A 16,189-nucleotide genomic window follows, 5' to 3' on the forward strand; every position below is an offset into this window, starting at 1 on the left:
AAATATCTGTACAAGAATTTTTATATAATACTTCCTGCAAAATATTTTCCTTAATAAATAGTCATGGACTGCAAATAAGATAAAGAATAGCAAAACAATAATTATGACGCAGATAAAACATGACACTTTTAGCTGGATCACCACCGTATCATGACAAGGAGGAATAATCCAGAAAATCCAACAAGAATCATGGAGGCAACTGCTTCGACTGATGCTACATTCCTTCTTCCATACATCGAATTTGAGTTGTAGTTATATCCACGTTGATTCGGATAATTTTGATAGGGATAATTTTGATATCCTGGATACTGTGGATTTACTGGAGCTTGAGGATATCCAGAGTTTTGGGGATAACCCGGATAAGCTGATTGTCCTGGTGTAGGCATTCTGTTTTGCGTTGGATATGGCGGATATCCCAAGTCCTGACGACCAGCTTGGTTGGTCGATTGTGGGTATCCGTGTCCAGAAGTACCGGTATTACTAGGATATGGTGGATATCCTAAGTTGCTTCCAGAAGAAGAACGATGATGTTCACTATTACTAGATGGATATGGTGGCACTGCCGGCATTGGTGGAGCATTGGCATTCGCATATGGATTTGCGTTATTTCCACTGTTCACTCGCTCGCCGTTCACGTAAGACACGCCAGCTGATTCATAGCCTGTAAGGATGCTCACTCACTTCGTACTGTGCGTATTTTTGACAAATGGAATGTTAAATTATACGAAACATTGCAAGATGATAACTAGTTGCAATAAAGTTTTATTGCTCAAGTTTGAATTGAGCATGGATGACATATCAGGAAGTTTCTTCGTTCAAAAAAGAAATATTAAATTTAGAAAATACTAAGAATAAAATATCTCTTCCAGTGGAGCAAATTATTAATTGTCCTAAGAACAATTTTATATATTTATGTTTAAATTAAAAGAAAAAAAATGGAACAATATATTGCTTTGTATAATAAGTTTACATCCAGACAATAAACACGTCAATATACACGTAAAGACTTATAGGTAAAAAGACATCATCAGATCTTATATGATTTTACATAAAAATATATATATATATATATATGTAAATCTTTTCATATTCAGTAAAAAAGTAGTCTTTATGTTTATCAAAATATTACTGAAATATTTTATTTGTGTGCATTGTTTAAAATTTTATATGAATACACGTGGTCTATATAAATTTACAAGAAATAGTAAATTAACTATAATAATAGAATATATATAATACATATATGTATATAATATAATATACATTATAATACTTGATAGTAATATGCTATATAGTATGTTACATTGAATAATATGTTAACAATAAATATTGTTTTTGTATGGGAATCTCACTTGGACAACAGTTAACAATTAAAAAAAAATATAAATATACGTTTTAATGTAAAATTATGAGGTCCATGATTGCGCAATAAATGGAGAGGATTAAGTAGACATTTTTTCGCTTTGTCTTTTTGAAGAAATCATGCCTTCCTCACTCCAATCCCAACATGCTATGAAATACATGAGACCCATAATGAAGATTTATTTTGCTCATAAGCGTGAAAAATTTGAAATTCCATAATCCCAAATAATTTATTTTACTTAGTTTCAGCATGCTTTTTATCCATGCATAATTACCATTTTTACGTTTTTTCATGCTCGCAATGTGTCGAATATTGAATGCTAAATATAAAATTGTAATAACTTACCTAATCCTGTAGACTTTCTTACACATCTCGGCGCACCATTTTCGCTCTTACAGTATTCATTCTCTCCGCAAACCATACTAGTACAACCTACATCTGTAAAATTAAAAAAAAAAAATTATTAAGATACGATATAAATACACATTCTAGTGTAAATATTCCGATATTAATATTGATGTACTCAAGTAATGAAGGAAAGAATGTAGTGATTTTATCTTTATCTTTTGAAATAAGAAAAATAACATGCGTGCATGCTTACATACGTAATATTATTGCACGACACGTGTGAAGTACATATATATTCTTGATTTATAAGATCAATTGTTGAAATTGTTGAGATAAATTAGCTATTATGTCGTTCCTTACCACTTGTCCTCCGACAGGTTGGATATCGTCCGCATTTATCTGTATATCCGGTACAAGGATCCTCGGCCATTACACATGTTTCATCAGTACGGCAACCAATATCCTTACAGGTTCTACCATATTCTGAAAAATAAGAAAATAAAAACACATATACTCTCTCTTTCTTTCTCGATATATTACATATTGTAATAAATTTAATCGCTAAGAGATTTAATTATCGTTATTTACTTACTGTTATAAGATGCCGCATCCGGAATAAGGGCAATTATTAACAACGCCCCAGAAAAAAAATTAAACATAGCGCGCGAAAACATTCTAAAAACAAAATAGATTTCATAAAGATACAAGATAAAATGTTTACAATAATCCAGTAAACACAAATTACATGTAAGTTGTATTACCTGTTAGTTGTAACAACAATATAACTGTAATATAACACGTGTGAGAAATTACAATTAACAGGTACGTTACATGTAACTTTGTGTTCACTGGGAAATTATTGAAGAAAGATAGAAGAAGAAGAAGAAGCTGCTAATATATTTAGCCAGCCCTTTATCAAAATTTTCTATATAGTTTTTAAAGTGCTCTTTAAAAATTTAAGAAAAATTTTGGAGTGTCAATTATAGGTACAGTAGATGATTAAATATTTCTATTAGGATATTTTAAGGAGATCGAGATTAAGTCGCTATCGTCTATATTTTATACAGCTCGCCATTTGTTTTATAAATATTACAAAGACAGTAGATTTCAGTCGAGTCAATGATTTTTGTATGCAAAGCACAGAGATTTAATTTATGGCAATCCGGAACTTGGCACTTCATGGTATTTTCATACTGCTGCTATCCTTGGATCGACACGACGCAATATCAACCGAGAGAGAAGGAGGGAGATTCATATACGTACACTCACATTATAGTCCGTAACAATTTTTTTATTCGTATCGCCAAAAAAGGATTGTGAGAAATTAAAAATAAATATTAATTAAGGCAGAACATTATGTGTTTCTACATGAAAAACTTATATTTCCAGTACTGAATATAAAAGAATCAGGTTTTGAACAGATTACAGAAGTTTCTCACGGAAAGCTAGGAAAAATTGTATGGAAAAATGTCAAGTTCCATTTCTATAATAATTTTGTTTATGATAACATTTTAACATCACTGAACACTTTTATAACGCAAACTACACGTATGATACGTACGTAACGTAAGGCTTATTAATCCACTGTTGTTAAAAACGAAAATGTATTCTGATTAAAATTAAAGTTATTCTGAAATGTATTTTACTGAATGTATGGGTGCTTTTCATTTGGTGGCATAAATCAACACAGGTGATATTCTATCTTCGTTACCTTTTGAATTTCAAGAAAAATAAATTGACGTTTGTGTCGACTTGTATTACTAAATAGAAAGTACTCTATATCGCTATGTAATCTTGAGTGAATGAGTGAGTGAGTGAAAAAGAATTTTCTATAGATCCACACAGTACACTTTAACAATAAGTAGACGTTCTAAAAACGTTTAGAGGATGTAGGGATGTTCTCAGGATGTTTTTAGGACGTTCTTTGGAGGTCCACGCTGTTTGAGAATATATACACACATATAAATGAACACTAATAGGCATTTCTCATAGAACAAAGAATGAAAAGGAATTATTAATCATCGCTAATTACCTGCTTTTGTTTCTACGCGGCACTATGTATTTGTCACACGTACTTAGTCACACTGCAAAATCGTCAGCACCTGCTACAAGTTGCCACGATACTGAAACTATTGAAAGCTGCACTTTAGCAACAGCAGTATAGTATAGTTGCTGTTCTGACGTATTCTCGAATTAAAGGGAGAGAGAGGGGGGGAGACAGAGAGAGAGAGAGAGCAATAAACATGACAAAGACATTAATTAGGAAGGTCACGCGATCTTCATATATAGAAGATATAGAAGATATATAGAAAACACGATAAAGCATGCAAAGAAGGGATATTAAAATTATGTCAGTTATATCAGAGAAAATAATAACGTGTATATATAAATTTTAATGAAAAGTACTGTGATAATAATATTTTATAGTTATCAACTATATTAATCAACATCCATATGCATATTATAATATTCACACATTAATAAAAATTATCACTCTGGCACTATCTCTTTACACTTCATAATACTTGTTTTTTCAATTTAGCATGTAACAAAAAAGAAACTGTGTGATCATAACCAAAAAGGTCTTTCTTAAAGATCGAATTATTCTTAATTCCACATGATTTTTTTAATTAATAAATGTTCGATAAATTTCTTTAGTTCATTTATCGATCCTATAAAATAAATTACATCTTGAAAAAAAAGTCGAGAATTATTCAAATTGTTATTATCTTCAGATGTTTATATAACAATATAATATTGTTGTACATATATACGTATTTATCTGAGTGTAATTTCGTACTATTTCGTAGTACTAATAATATAGTTACTAATAATTTCGTTACTAATAATTATAGTATAAGCGCCGACGAGATACTATTAAAGATGATTGATCCTAGGAAAATTTTTGTAACTTAATAGAGAAGAGCCCAGAGATAATTGAAGAACGGTGATATTATCGACAGTTAATGTCAAATTGCAACTATTTTAACATATAAATATATTTGGATGATACATTATTAAATTTATAATTTTTTATTTTATTAACGTTCCATAAATAAAAATGCTATAATATATTATCTTATATATGGCCACAAAATTACAATTTTTTCACATTTATTACCATCTCTATTGATAATCAAACTCGGACGATAACACTAAACCATATTATATAGTTTTAAATAAAAATCATATTAATCGAGTATTATTGGATTTTAAATATATAGATACATGTTTACAAAACTCATAAAATTAGTACTTTATCAGTTTCTTATATTCTTCAATTTTGACAGTCACTTGAACTTCTATAAGACCGGCCGTCTTTAATAGGCCTGTTCTTTTTGGCTGTAAACTTTTGCACCAGCTAATAACTGACAACGCTCATGAGCATCGTTTGTCTTTGTTTAACATTTGACAAACAACAAGAACGAAATAAATTTTTAAGCGTGTCAGCGTGAATCAGACCGCAGCCGAGGTATGTGTTATTTGCACTTTTTGCACTTAGTGTCTTCGTTCTCTCTCTTTCTAACGCCTGAATATATATTTATTCTATTTTAGGTGCAAACATTTTTGGGAATTTCAAGCAACAAACCTAGTATCTCGTCTATGACTATCGATGATCAAGTGATTTCTTCGCGCAGAGCTTAACGGAGATTCAAATATGATATATAATTGACTTACTTATCGGGTATGCAATTGTGTAGTTCGGATCAACGTTTTATGAGTGTAGCCTGGCATCATTGATTGTCCTGATTGTCACTTGTTATCACCGGTTGGATTGGTGAACTCAGCTTCAGCTTATTCTCTGTTTTTGATATGTTCAGTGTAATATTTATTGGATATATTTTTTCACAAGTTTCCTTAAATTTCAGACTAAAATGTCGAAAATGAATTCGAAAGATAAAGACAACAAAACATTACACGATAAACTCAAGCAATTTTTTCGCATAAATAAAGGTAAACGTATTACGTTTCGGATGTCTCGTACAAGTTGTACATTACGTCTGATATTTATAATTATATCGATCGTCTTTTTGCAGGAAGTTATAAGAGTCGCGAAGAATTCACTTTGACTTATGATATCGAAAAAGAAATTAGTCCAGACAGTCCAGTGCATCATCGTACGAAAGCGATTAAAGAGCTTCGTGACGCAGTGCTCAATCAACAGTGGGAAGATGTATGTATACATCCTTATCTACATTTATTTAAAAAAAAAAACTACAGTGTCATTCTAAATGTACAAGTATAAAAGATCAGACAAAAATAATGCTTTACGTTTAACTTTTTTTTCTGTTTGTTTCTAATAACAGAGAGCGGCTGAACGTTTGTGGAATTTAGTTCAAGACTTACTAGGAAAGGATGTTCCTCGCGAACATAGGCATTTAACCTTGAATTTTTTAAAATGCCTTGTACAAGGACAATATTCTAAACTTTCATCATTGATGCGTGTAAAATTTTTCATGGTGGTGAAGGAATATGATATTCCTGAAGATATTGGTCCTAGGTATTTTGACAAGCAATATCCATTCTCTTATTTTAATTATCACTGTTTCTATCATTTTTTTTGATATTTCAGATTGGAATTGTTACAAACGTTAACAGAACATGGAAAAGATATTTTACATTTGGAAGAAAGAATGGGTCCTTTTCTATTAGAATGGATGCCTACAGTAACAGCAGGAGATGGGAAAAGAGGAGCTGAATTTTTATCTCTTCTTGTTAATGTTATCAAATTCAACTCTGCTTACATTGATGAGGATATTGTATCTGGTCTTGTTCAGTAAATATCTTAAAAATCATTTTCTTTTTCTAACAATAAGTGAAATTACTTTACTCATATAATAAGTTATCATAATTTTTTCAGATATATTTCTCATTTATGTTATTATAGTAATAATACCGAAGTTGTTTCTGGATGTTTGGAAGCTCTCGATGCAATTATGTGTTATAGTAATTTGCAATCTGACTCATTGCAAACTTTTATTATAGCCTTATGTAGAAGTGTAAATGTTGAGACTTATTGCCAAACAAGTTGGAAGGTACAATAATATTTAAATGTGTTTAGAAACATGTAAAATCTTTTTCTTTCTTGAGTATCTACTACAAATAGATATACTACATGTTTATACATATAAGTGATATACATTCTATACTATATATACAGTATATGTAGAATATGTACAGTATAGATATATGTATATATATATATATAGACTATATATATATATACTATACATATACTATACATATACAAATAATTTTCTTTTAATTAATTTAGAAAGACTGTATTACATATGTTCTAAAATTAGTAAATAAAATATGGAGTATACGTACATACATTATAATGGTTTTACAGATTATGCGAAATTTATTAGGAACACATATGGGTCATTGTGCTTTGTATACAATGTGCCGCTTATTACAAGACACTAACTTTCAACGTGACGTTCGTCTATTACGAGGTGCCGTGTTTTATGTAAATATGGGTTTGTGGGGTACGCATAGAATACCAAAATTAGAATGTACACCAGCATCTGTTTTACCTTCGTTCTCTCAAGTATGTATATATCTATATTAAATATAATAAAATGTATGATGACTCTGTACATTAACAGGCTCTACAGTGTAATCATCCAATTGTTATGTATGAGGTCACCCTATCAATACAAAGATTGGTGAATAAGTATGGTAATGAATTATGGGATCCTACATGGAGCATCATTCTTGATATCATAGAAAAAATTATTACTCACACTGGTAAAATTTATTAAAATGTTATATTTATTTTAATTAAAGAAAACACTAACTATAATAATATATAGTTATTATATACATATATGTATAATAAAATTATGATTTTTATGCATTGTTTTAGAAACTAGTAATCAGCCAGCAACCAAACAGGTTTCTACGAGTTTACATGAGACGATGACTAATATTGAAAGTTTACTTGATGCAAACAATTATAACGGTTGTGTACAACGTTTTTATGATCTTGTTGAACGTTGTAGCGATTCTCGACCTGTAAGTGCATATAGATGCAAAATAGTATAAGTGAATGTTTATAAACAGTTTTTTTATTTTTAGGAAGGATCTGTATTAAAATTAATTGAATACAGAGCTTCTATGATAGGTCCTACATATTATCAATGGCAGACCAAATTAGGATCTTTGATGGAACGTTACTATAAAATTGAAACACGTACAACCATTAGAATGAAGGTTCTGGACGTTCTAACTAATGTCATTTATGTTAATAGGTATTATAAACTTTCTTGATTTAATAACACTGCTGTGCTCTAACTTTTTCTTATATTCATACAGACATATTATTATAAACATCGCTTATAGGTCCAGATATGAAGATGAACTTATTGAGCGAATAGTTGTACCATACACACAACATGTGGATATAGATCCAGATATTACAATACGCACTGTCACAGCAAATTTACTAATAGATCTTTGTTTGGAATGTGATACTAAGCGATGCATAGAACTTTTAGACATACTGGAAAAGGTATTAAGATAGCTTAAGTACAAAAGTGTGTACATGCATTTATAGTGAGATAATTTGTTTATTTTAGATAATCAACAAGCCTTTCACATCAGACACTCCAGTATCTATGGATGCCGATATTAAAGATGTAAAAACTGCTGTTGTTGGAGTTATAATGATATTTACTTCTAAAATTTATCGTTTACCATCGAGTCACGCAATTTGTGCTTACAAAATTTTAGTGAATCATCTTGAGCAACATTATAAAGATCCCTCAGTTTTCCATGATGTATCAACAACACGTTATTTGGTAATTATTTTGTTAATAGGCTAAAACTTATAAATATACATATACACACAAGCGTGTACGCAAGCACGCACACACATACTCGTGTACATGCACTAATGTAACATATTACAGATTTTTGAGTGTTTTTTAAAAATCAGAGCAAATTCTTTGCATCATCTTGGTATATTAGATGCACCAAATGCTATTGTAACACGATTTAGTCCATATCTTGTTTTGGAACATGGTACAAGTGAACGTATGAACAATGCAGGTGGTGGCAACAGTCCTCCACCTGCAAGTCCAGTGCCATTGCAACATTTATCTTGTCATATTACTCCGATATCTTTGACTCATGGGTGTAAAACTATTATTTCTTGTATCAAACAAGAAAAAGGTAATACCTTAAAACAATTTTATTCTTTTACATGCATACACGTAATTCATATATTTTTTTCTAACAGATTGGAAAGTTTTATATCTTATATTAAAAGAATTACCTCAAGTGATGCAGAATAGAGCACTGGTGTTATCTCGTCATAGTAATGATATTGACTTTTTTGCAGCAGCTTTATGTTCATTGGTTAGTTACTACTTATTCTTATAATCGTACTCTTTATTCTTATAATCTCTTATAAGCATTATATTATTTCATAAATACTTATTAATTTTGTTATATATAATATTTAGGTGAGTGAGAGGGGTTTGCGTCTCCCTGAGTCACTTTATAATGTTCCACCTAAATTTACTCTCTCCGAATTTCGAGTCTACGTTTTTCCGGTACTTGCATCTCTAGCATCATATCATGCACATTTGGAACCTTATTTACAACAAAGTTTAATAAAATGTCTAGAGGTAAGAGAAAATGAAGAAATAATAAGAATTACAATGCATGAAAATTGTTTTATCTCTCTACAAAGTATATTCGGGAAATGACAAAAACTTTAATCTTTAGGTTGGTCTCACAGCAAAGTGCGCAAGCCAGTGTGTAACCAGTCTCACAATCTGCACATTAGAAATGCGTGATGCAATGAATAAACTTTTGTCTGAAGTGCTTTTAAATTTATCAAAAATTTCTGCGACAGTCTATATTGCTATACCTATTATAGAATTCTTATCAAGTATGTTTTCTACTGTTAAAAATTAATGTTAAGTCGAACTTTTTTAATTCGTGATATTTTATATTTATAAAATGTAATTTTTATTTTAGCTCTAACTAGACTTCCAAAAGTTTTTGCTAGCTTTATTGGCGATCAATATATGTCTGTATTTGCAATACTGTTGCCATACACCAATCCTTTCAAATATAATCATTATACCGTATCTCTGGCTTATCATGTAATTGCTGTATGGTTTTTGAAATGCAGGCTTCCTTTTCGGAGAGAATTTGTTAAATTTATTACTACAGTATGTATATGTATATATTCTAGTTACATGTGTTCTAGTTAATATCAATTAATTTCTTAAGACATTGATCAAAATTATTTTTTATTTTAAAAAAACAGGGATTGAAGGCAAATGTGATAATTCCTCTTGAAGAAGGACATCTAATGAAATCTGATTTTAGTGTCATTAACGAAGATTCTTCAAACAGAAAACGTAGTTCTAGTCTGACTGAACAAGTAGGAATAAAGATCTATTGTATTTATAATATTTATAATTATATTCAAAATACTTTTTAATAATGTTAGAATTAAAAAATTTGTTATCACATCGTGTATGTATGCATGTGCATATATGTTTTTCACTATTATTTGATATAAATTAAACATATTTATATGTAATATAATTTTTGTGTACAGGGTAGTAGAGGTCGAAGAGAAAGACCAATAATGGCTAATCGAATGATAGGAGAAAGTAGAGCTTTAGACTTAAAACCTCCAATGGATGAAGGTCTAATGAATTTTCATATTGAGCTTATTGAAACTTGTATTGATTTAATGGCTCGTTATACATTTTCAAATTATTCAGCACGGCCTAAAAGGTAACGAATTTTTTAATTTCCCTTAATCGTAATTACAAATAATTACATTGATTTTACAACAGATTACCAGCTGCCGATTTTCTCCTAAAAGAAGGTCAGTCAATGACTTGGATTCTTGGTAATAGACTTATCACTGTAACGACAAGTGGTTGTAGTAATAAAGCTATGCGTGGTGGACTTTGTGATAATTGTTGGGCAGCATGTAAACCTGGCTTTCTGTTACTTGATCACACAAAAACCTCTCACTCAATCTTACAGCGTACTTCAAGTATTGAGGTATTTATTTGTATAATTATCTTTTACATTCAGATTTATATAATTATTTGATCTATTTGGAAAGCGAGATGAATTCATATAAATATTCTAAAGTATCATTTAAAACGATATAATTGAAATAAAAAAGACACACATATGAATATACATATATATATAATATATGTATACAATTAGCTTTTCATGATATGTACAGTTGTGTGTGTAATAATATTATTCCTTACATTTTTATGTACTTTACTGAAAATAGTAAATACAATTGAATTGCAATTTAAGAAAAGACATAACATAAGTAATTATATTGATAGACATCGAAAGAAGATAAATTATCTAGACAATCTTCTGGTGGTCATGGAAGTTCAAATGCAAATACTGCTACAAATTCTCCTACGGAAGAATCTAAAAAATCTACAGAAGATTCTGATAGTACGAAAAAGGAATTTCTTATGGAGAAAACTGACAAGGATCAAATTGAAACATCAAAATTAGGACAAATATTAAATAACGATAAACAAGATGGACATATATTGTGTGCTTGTTGGTGTCAAGGATGGGCTGAAATATATGTTCGTAGACCTACAGGCGATATGTCATGGATTATGAGAATCCAGAATTCAACACAATTTGAAACTCCTATGGATTTTCCTGTACATGACATTATGGCTTTGTATATGCCAAATCAAGATACAGTACAAAATAAACAACAGGAGGCTGCTTCAGAATTCTCAGATGATGAAACAGAGGTATTTCTAAAATTGATAACAAATCGACAATAAATCTTATTTAGGAAAAAAGGACTTATAAATATTTCTTATTACAGGATGTGCCAAACAAAAGTAATAATCAGATACAAAATGAACATGTGAAACCGGTAATTTCGTCTATAATATCAGGTCCAATTGCAATACCTGGTTCGCCAGCTCGACCTAGTCCATCTCGGCAAAGTTCAAGAGATAGTTTAGAAAGTTTAGAAGAAGGTGAAGAAGGTATTTATTATATTATAGTATTTATTATTTGTGATTTTCAAAAAATAAATCTAAAAAAATGGAAATCTTCCATAGATACGCGACGTTCTAGAAATCCAGTACGCCGATCAAATTCAAGTCCAGAAATGAGCGCTAATTGGAAAAATCCATTTTTGAATAAAGAAAAACTAAATGTGCAACAACAACAAATTGATAAAGATTTTACTTGCTCAGAGCTAGAGATTAAATTGGATGCAGAATTGAAGAAGCATTCAAAAAATATTTATACAAAAGACATGAGGTATATATTTTTTTATTAAAAACATGTACATATTCATTATTATTATGTTTATGGTAATTGGTAATAGAGAAAGGATAAAATAAATTCAGAAAGAATTTATGCGCATTCCGAAGAAGTGCTTGTAATCACATAAATTATTAAGTTCAAGCATTATATTCTTTTATTGAATTTTATTATAAAAAAAAATTATTGTTAATAACTATATTTTTAATACTTATTTGCGTAATTTATAGAGTTAGTTGCGAAGCTATACCAGAAGAAATATTTGGCATGGGAACAACTCCACCTTCTTCAGAAAATACTGGAGATCATCCAACTGCATTACGTTCGCAACGTTCTTATCCAGGAGCAACACAAATTATTTCTCAAAGTATTTCAACAACCAGTAATACCGTGCCACCATCTCCTACAACTGTACAGGTTGAAATAATATACTAATGAAGTATTAAGAAAATGACAACATATATATATACTTTTTTATATAATGTAAAAATGATTTTAGGCACCAGGAAATTATTTAGGAATACAAACACGTCCTGCACAGATACAATCGTCTACCACAAAAGCGCCGCAATCACCTACTCAAATTTATTCTCGATTATCTAGTCTTGATTATAATCAGAAGCAAACTCCATTAACTGTTGAAAATAAACCACCTATTGGACGGACTCATATTGTAGATAAGGTATGCCAAGGAACTATTTTTTTTCTCGTATTTTTAGTATATACAAATATTATACTGATTTACAAATTATGACAATTATTACAAATTATGACTGATCATTCATTTTAGCAGAAAGATGAAAGGCCAGATCCATCTACATTGCCTCCTTTACCTATACCTTTTCGCGACAGAGGTCACACAATTTCTGTTATGAGCCCAGCTAAAAAATCACGAGACTGGGATAATATACGACGGGGCAATTCTCCTCGAGTAAAAGAGCCACCACGAACAGGCATTAATCCGAGGTATATTTACCATGTATCTTTTTATGAAATTGTGATATACATATTTTTTCACATTTTAAAATGTTTTATTATACTATGAGAATTATTTCTCTTTTGAGACAAAAAATTAATACGTTATCCTGTTACAGTTTTGTATTCCTTCAACTTTACCATGCAGCGCATTTTGGCACTACCACAGAAAAGCCTTTACTTGTTCCACAGACAACAGCCATACAACGCGCAGTTACAAACCTAGATAGAATACAGCCGTATGAAACTCACAAAATTGGAGTACTTTATGTCGGCCTGGGTCAAGCTTCGAATGAAATTGAAATTTTAGCAAATCAACATGGTTCGCTTCGTTATACTGAATTTTTGAAACGTTTAGGTACATTAGTTCGACTAAAAGATGTCGATGAAAATATATTTTTGGGTGGATTAGATCGTAATGGTGAGAATGGAGAATTTGCTTATATTTGGCAAGATGACGTTACACAGGTTTGTAAATAAAAATTACATATAAAATTAAACTTAATTCGTCATTCTCTCGTGTGTGATTTTTAAAATAATTTTATTTGAAAAAATTGTCTAGGTAGCTTTTCATGTCGCAACATTAATGCCTACAAAAGCAAGTGACCCAAAATGTACATCTAAAAAAACACATATTGGGAATAATTATGTAACACTTGTATACAATGAATCTGATGAACCATATAATATACAAACAGTTAAAGTGCGTATAAAATTAAAACGTCATAATACATGTTTCAAAATTTTGTTTTGTGTGTGTGTGTGTGTGTGTATAATTCTTGTACTCTTAAATATATTTTTAGGGTCAATTTAATTACGCCTGTGTTGTGATACAACCTTTAGATCATGGTACTAATCAAGTTACAGTACAAGCACGAGAAGAATTGGCTGAGCATATTGGTCACAGCGAGCCTAAAATTATTTCTGATCAAAATTTGGCTATTCTTTCGCGGCAACTTGCTTTGCATGCTAATGTAAATATCACGAAAGCTTTTACAGAAGAATTAGCTGTGATGTGACATAATATAATATAATATAATTACAGCTAGCCTCAATGGTTTGTTCGTCTTTGAAGCAGAATAGTCATAATCCATATGCTTCCAATTGGTTGGAGCGCTTACGTCACATCAAGCGCTTAAGAAGCAGAGTATTGCAGGAATACATCAATAATAATCCGGAGACTGCTACGGACGAATTATCACCGAGAACCAACAAACGAGTATATATGGACGACTTCACGGAATATACAACATAGTTACTTGTATCATTTATAGAATACTATAACAAAAATGTTAACGAATGGAAACAATTACATATTAGATAAAATTAATGCATTAAAAAAATTCACGCATTAATTGTTGTCAAAGTATTTTAAAAACTCACAAATTTTTCAAAATTATTGGGTATGGGAATAAGTTTCCACCCTTTTTTAGCCAAAGTTACGATTTATTTAAACAAATAATACATGATATTATGTGAAGTATGTGCCATTGGAAGCTACAACTTTACTCCATTTTTCAGGCAGCATACGGATTCCTCTGACGAAAAATTCGAGTTCTTTTGACTTGATCCATTCATTGAGCCAGTTTGCGATGCTCTCGTAAGAAGTGAACCGCTCTCCAATAAGGGCTGACTGTATTGATCGGAACAGATGGTAATCCGAAGGTGCAATGTCTGGGGAATACGGCGGGTGGGGTAAGATTTCCCAATTCAATCCCTCTAAATATTTCTGGACCGGTTTAGCAACGTGTGGCCTGGCGTTGTCATGCAGCAAAATCACTTTATCATGTCTACCGTCCCATTCCGGCCGCTTTTCTTTGAGAGCTCGATTCAAACGCATTAGCTGCAGTCGGTAACGATCGCCAGTGATGGTTTCAGATGGTTTAAGGAGTTCATAATAGATGACACCCTTCTGATCCCACCAAATGCACAACATAACCTTTGAAGCATGAATATTTTTTTCGCTGTCGATGGACCTGGTTCACCTGGCAGGCCCCAACTTTTTCGACGCTTAGGGTTATCATAATATATCCAGTTTTCATCGCCAGTGACGATGCGATGCAGAAAACCTTTTCTTTTATGCCGTTCAAGAAGCATCTCGCACGTCACCAAACGTCTCTCGATATCCCTCTCCTTCAATTGATAGGGCACCCAGTTACCTGCTTTCTGGACCATTCCCATTGCGTGCAAACGTTTACCGACGGTTGATCTGTCAACATCCAACTCTTTAGACATATCATCAAGGGTTCGACATGCGTCTTCATCCAATAATTGTTGTAGTTGAGTATCTTCGAATTTTTTCGGTGCCCCTTCGCGATCTTTATCACTCACGTCGAAATTGTCACTTTGAAATCGTCGAAACCACTCTTTACAAGTTGTATTTGATGGAGCGTGATTACCGTAAATATTGCTCAATATACGACACGTTTCAGCTGCACTTTTCTTTAAAAGGTAATAATGAAGCATGACTTCCCGCAAATGCTGTTTTTTCGGGACGAACGTAGACATTTTTGACGTCAGATAAAAAAAGATCTTTACGCTTCAAACGAATGTCAACTACTGTGATCGAGACCTCACATATATACCTTCAAATCACCAGTATATAACTAGAGCGAACACAAAAATAGTATCAGCGACACCTCTGTTATGAGGGCGGAAACTTATTCCCATACCCAATATTTTAAAAACTCACAAATTTTTCAAAATTAAATGTATAATATATTAAGAAGAATGATACTTTTCGTTAGAACATATCGCAATCTTATATAATTGATGTTCTTTGCTTGTAACATAAATAAAAAATGGCAGTTACCCTAATTTTCGCATTACATTTTTTTTTAGGATAAGAGATTCAACATAGTCAAATTTAAACAACTTAAAAAAAATTTATATATATAATTTATTCAAAAAGGATGGAAAAATATCGAAGTATGGCTACCAAATAACTTTGTGAAAAGTTGATAATATTGACATGTTTTACACGTTCATATTTAGCTCTTTTAAATACTAATCCCTTTTACACTGAGCATTTGATACGCATATTAACTGTAGTAATTTTCTATTTAAATTGTCTTAATTTCAACAGTGTATTCAAAGAATGATGTACTAAATTGATACAATATGCATCAAAATGATTAATTTTTTATTATTACACATTTTGTATATATGTTTACACGTATCGCCGAAATTAAGAGT

General features: G+C 31.1%; 2 protein-coding genes across 6 annotated transcripts in view; one reads left to right on the plus strand and one right to left on the minus strand.

Annotated features, from left to right (window-relative positions):
- The window catches only part of LOC108747171 (protein rtoA-like), a 7,322-nt gene extending 3,445 nt beyond the window's left edge, over positions 1–3,877 (minus strand). For 2 of the 3 annotated variants that reach the window (XM_018484477.1, XM_018484476.1), the window contains exons 1-4: positions 3,744–3,876; positions 2,304–2,386; positions 2,072–2,194; positions 1,709–1,801 (exon numbers count right to left, since the gene is read on the minus strand). In XM_018484477.1, coding sequence (XP_018339979.1) covers positions 1,709–1,801; positions 2,072–2,194; positions 2,304–2,385 — 298 coding nt within the window. In that variant the 5' untranslated portion in view covers position 2,386; positions 3,744–3,876. Of the gene's footprint in view, positions 1–1,708; positions 1,802–2,071; positions 2,195–2,303; positions 2,387–3,743 lie in introns of all 3 variants that reach the window. The other variant, XM_018484478.1, reaches the window with a different exon arrangement.
- Positions 3,878–5,229: 1,352 nt separating this feature from the next.
- Positions 5,230–14,339, plus strand: LOC108747159 (tuberin). Of its 3 annotated transcripts, XM_018484445.1 has the most exons (30): positions 5,230–5,396; positions 5,581–5,665; positions 5,749–5,885; positions 6,019–6,212; positions 6,285–6,488; positions 6,573–6,747; positions 7,065–7,265; positions 7,324–7,465; positions 7,584–7,732; positions 7,796–7,968; positions 8,060–8,228; positions 8,296–8,517; positions 8,629–8,890; positions 8,958–9,076; positions 9,184–9,348; positions 9,449–9,614; positions 9,704–9,900; positions 9,999–10,115; positions 10,296–10,477; positions 10,540–10,753; positions 11,059–11,493; positions 11,571–11,736; positions 11,812–12,016; positions 12,250–12,436; positions 12,519–12,701; positions 12,810–12,985; positions 13,114–13,462; positions 13,557–13,697; positions 13,798–13,968; positions 14,040–14,249. In XM_018484445.1, the coding sequence occupies exons 2-30, from the start codon at positions 5,587–5,589 to the stop codon at positions 14,247–14,249; spliced, it is 5,490 nt and encodes a 1,829-aa protein (XP_018339947.1). In that variant the 5' UTR covers positions 5,230–5,396; positions 5,581–5,586. The 3 variants fall into 3 exon arrangements, with proteins under 3 accessions (XP_018339947.1, XP_018339948.1, XP_018339949.1); XM_018484446.1 differs by lacking the exon at positions 5,230–5,396 and having other exon boundaries at positions 5,587–5,665; positions 14,040–14,339; XM_018484447.1 differs by lacking the exon at positions 5,230–5,396 and having other exon boundaries at positions 5,587–5,665; positions 12,813–12,985.
- Positions 14,340–16,189: the final 1,850 nt, after the last annotated feature.

This window comes from Trachymyrmex septentrionalis, unplaced genomic scaffold (genome assembly GCF_001594115.1).
Source record: "Trachymyrmex septentrionalis isolate Tsep2-gDNA-1 unplaced genomic scaffold, Tsep1.0 scaffold196, whole genome shotgun sequence".
NCBI classification, from domain to species: Eukaryota; Metazoa; Arthropoda; class Insecta; order Hymenoptera; family Formicidae; genus Trachymyrmex; species Trachymyrmex septentrionalis.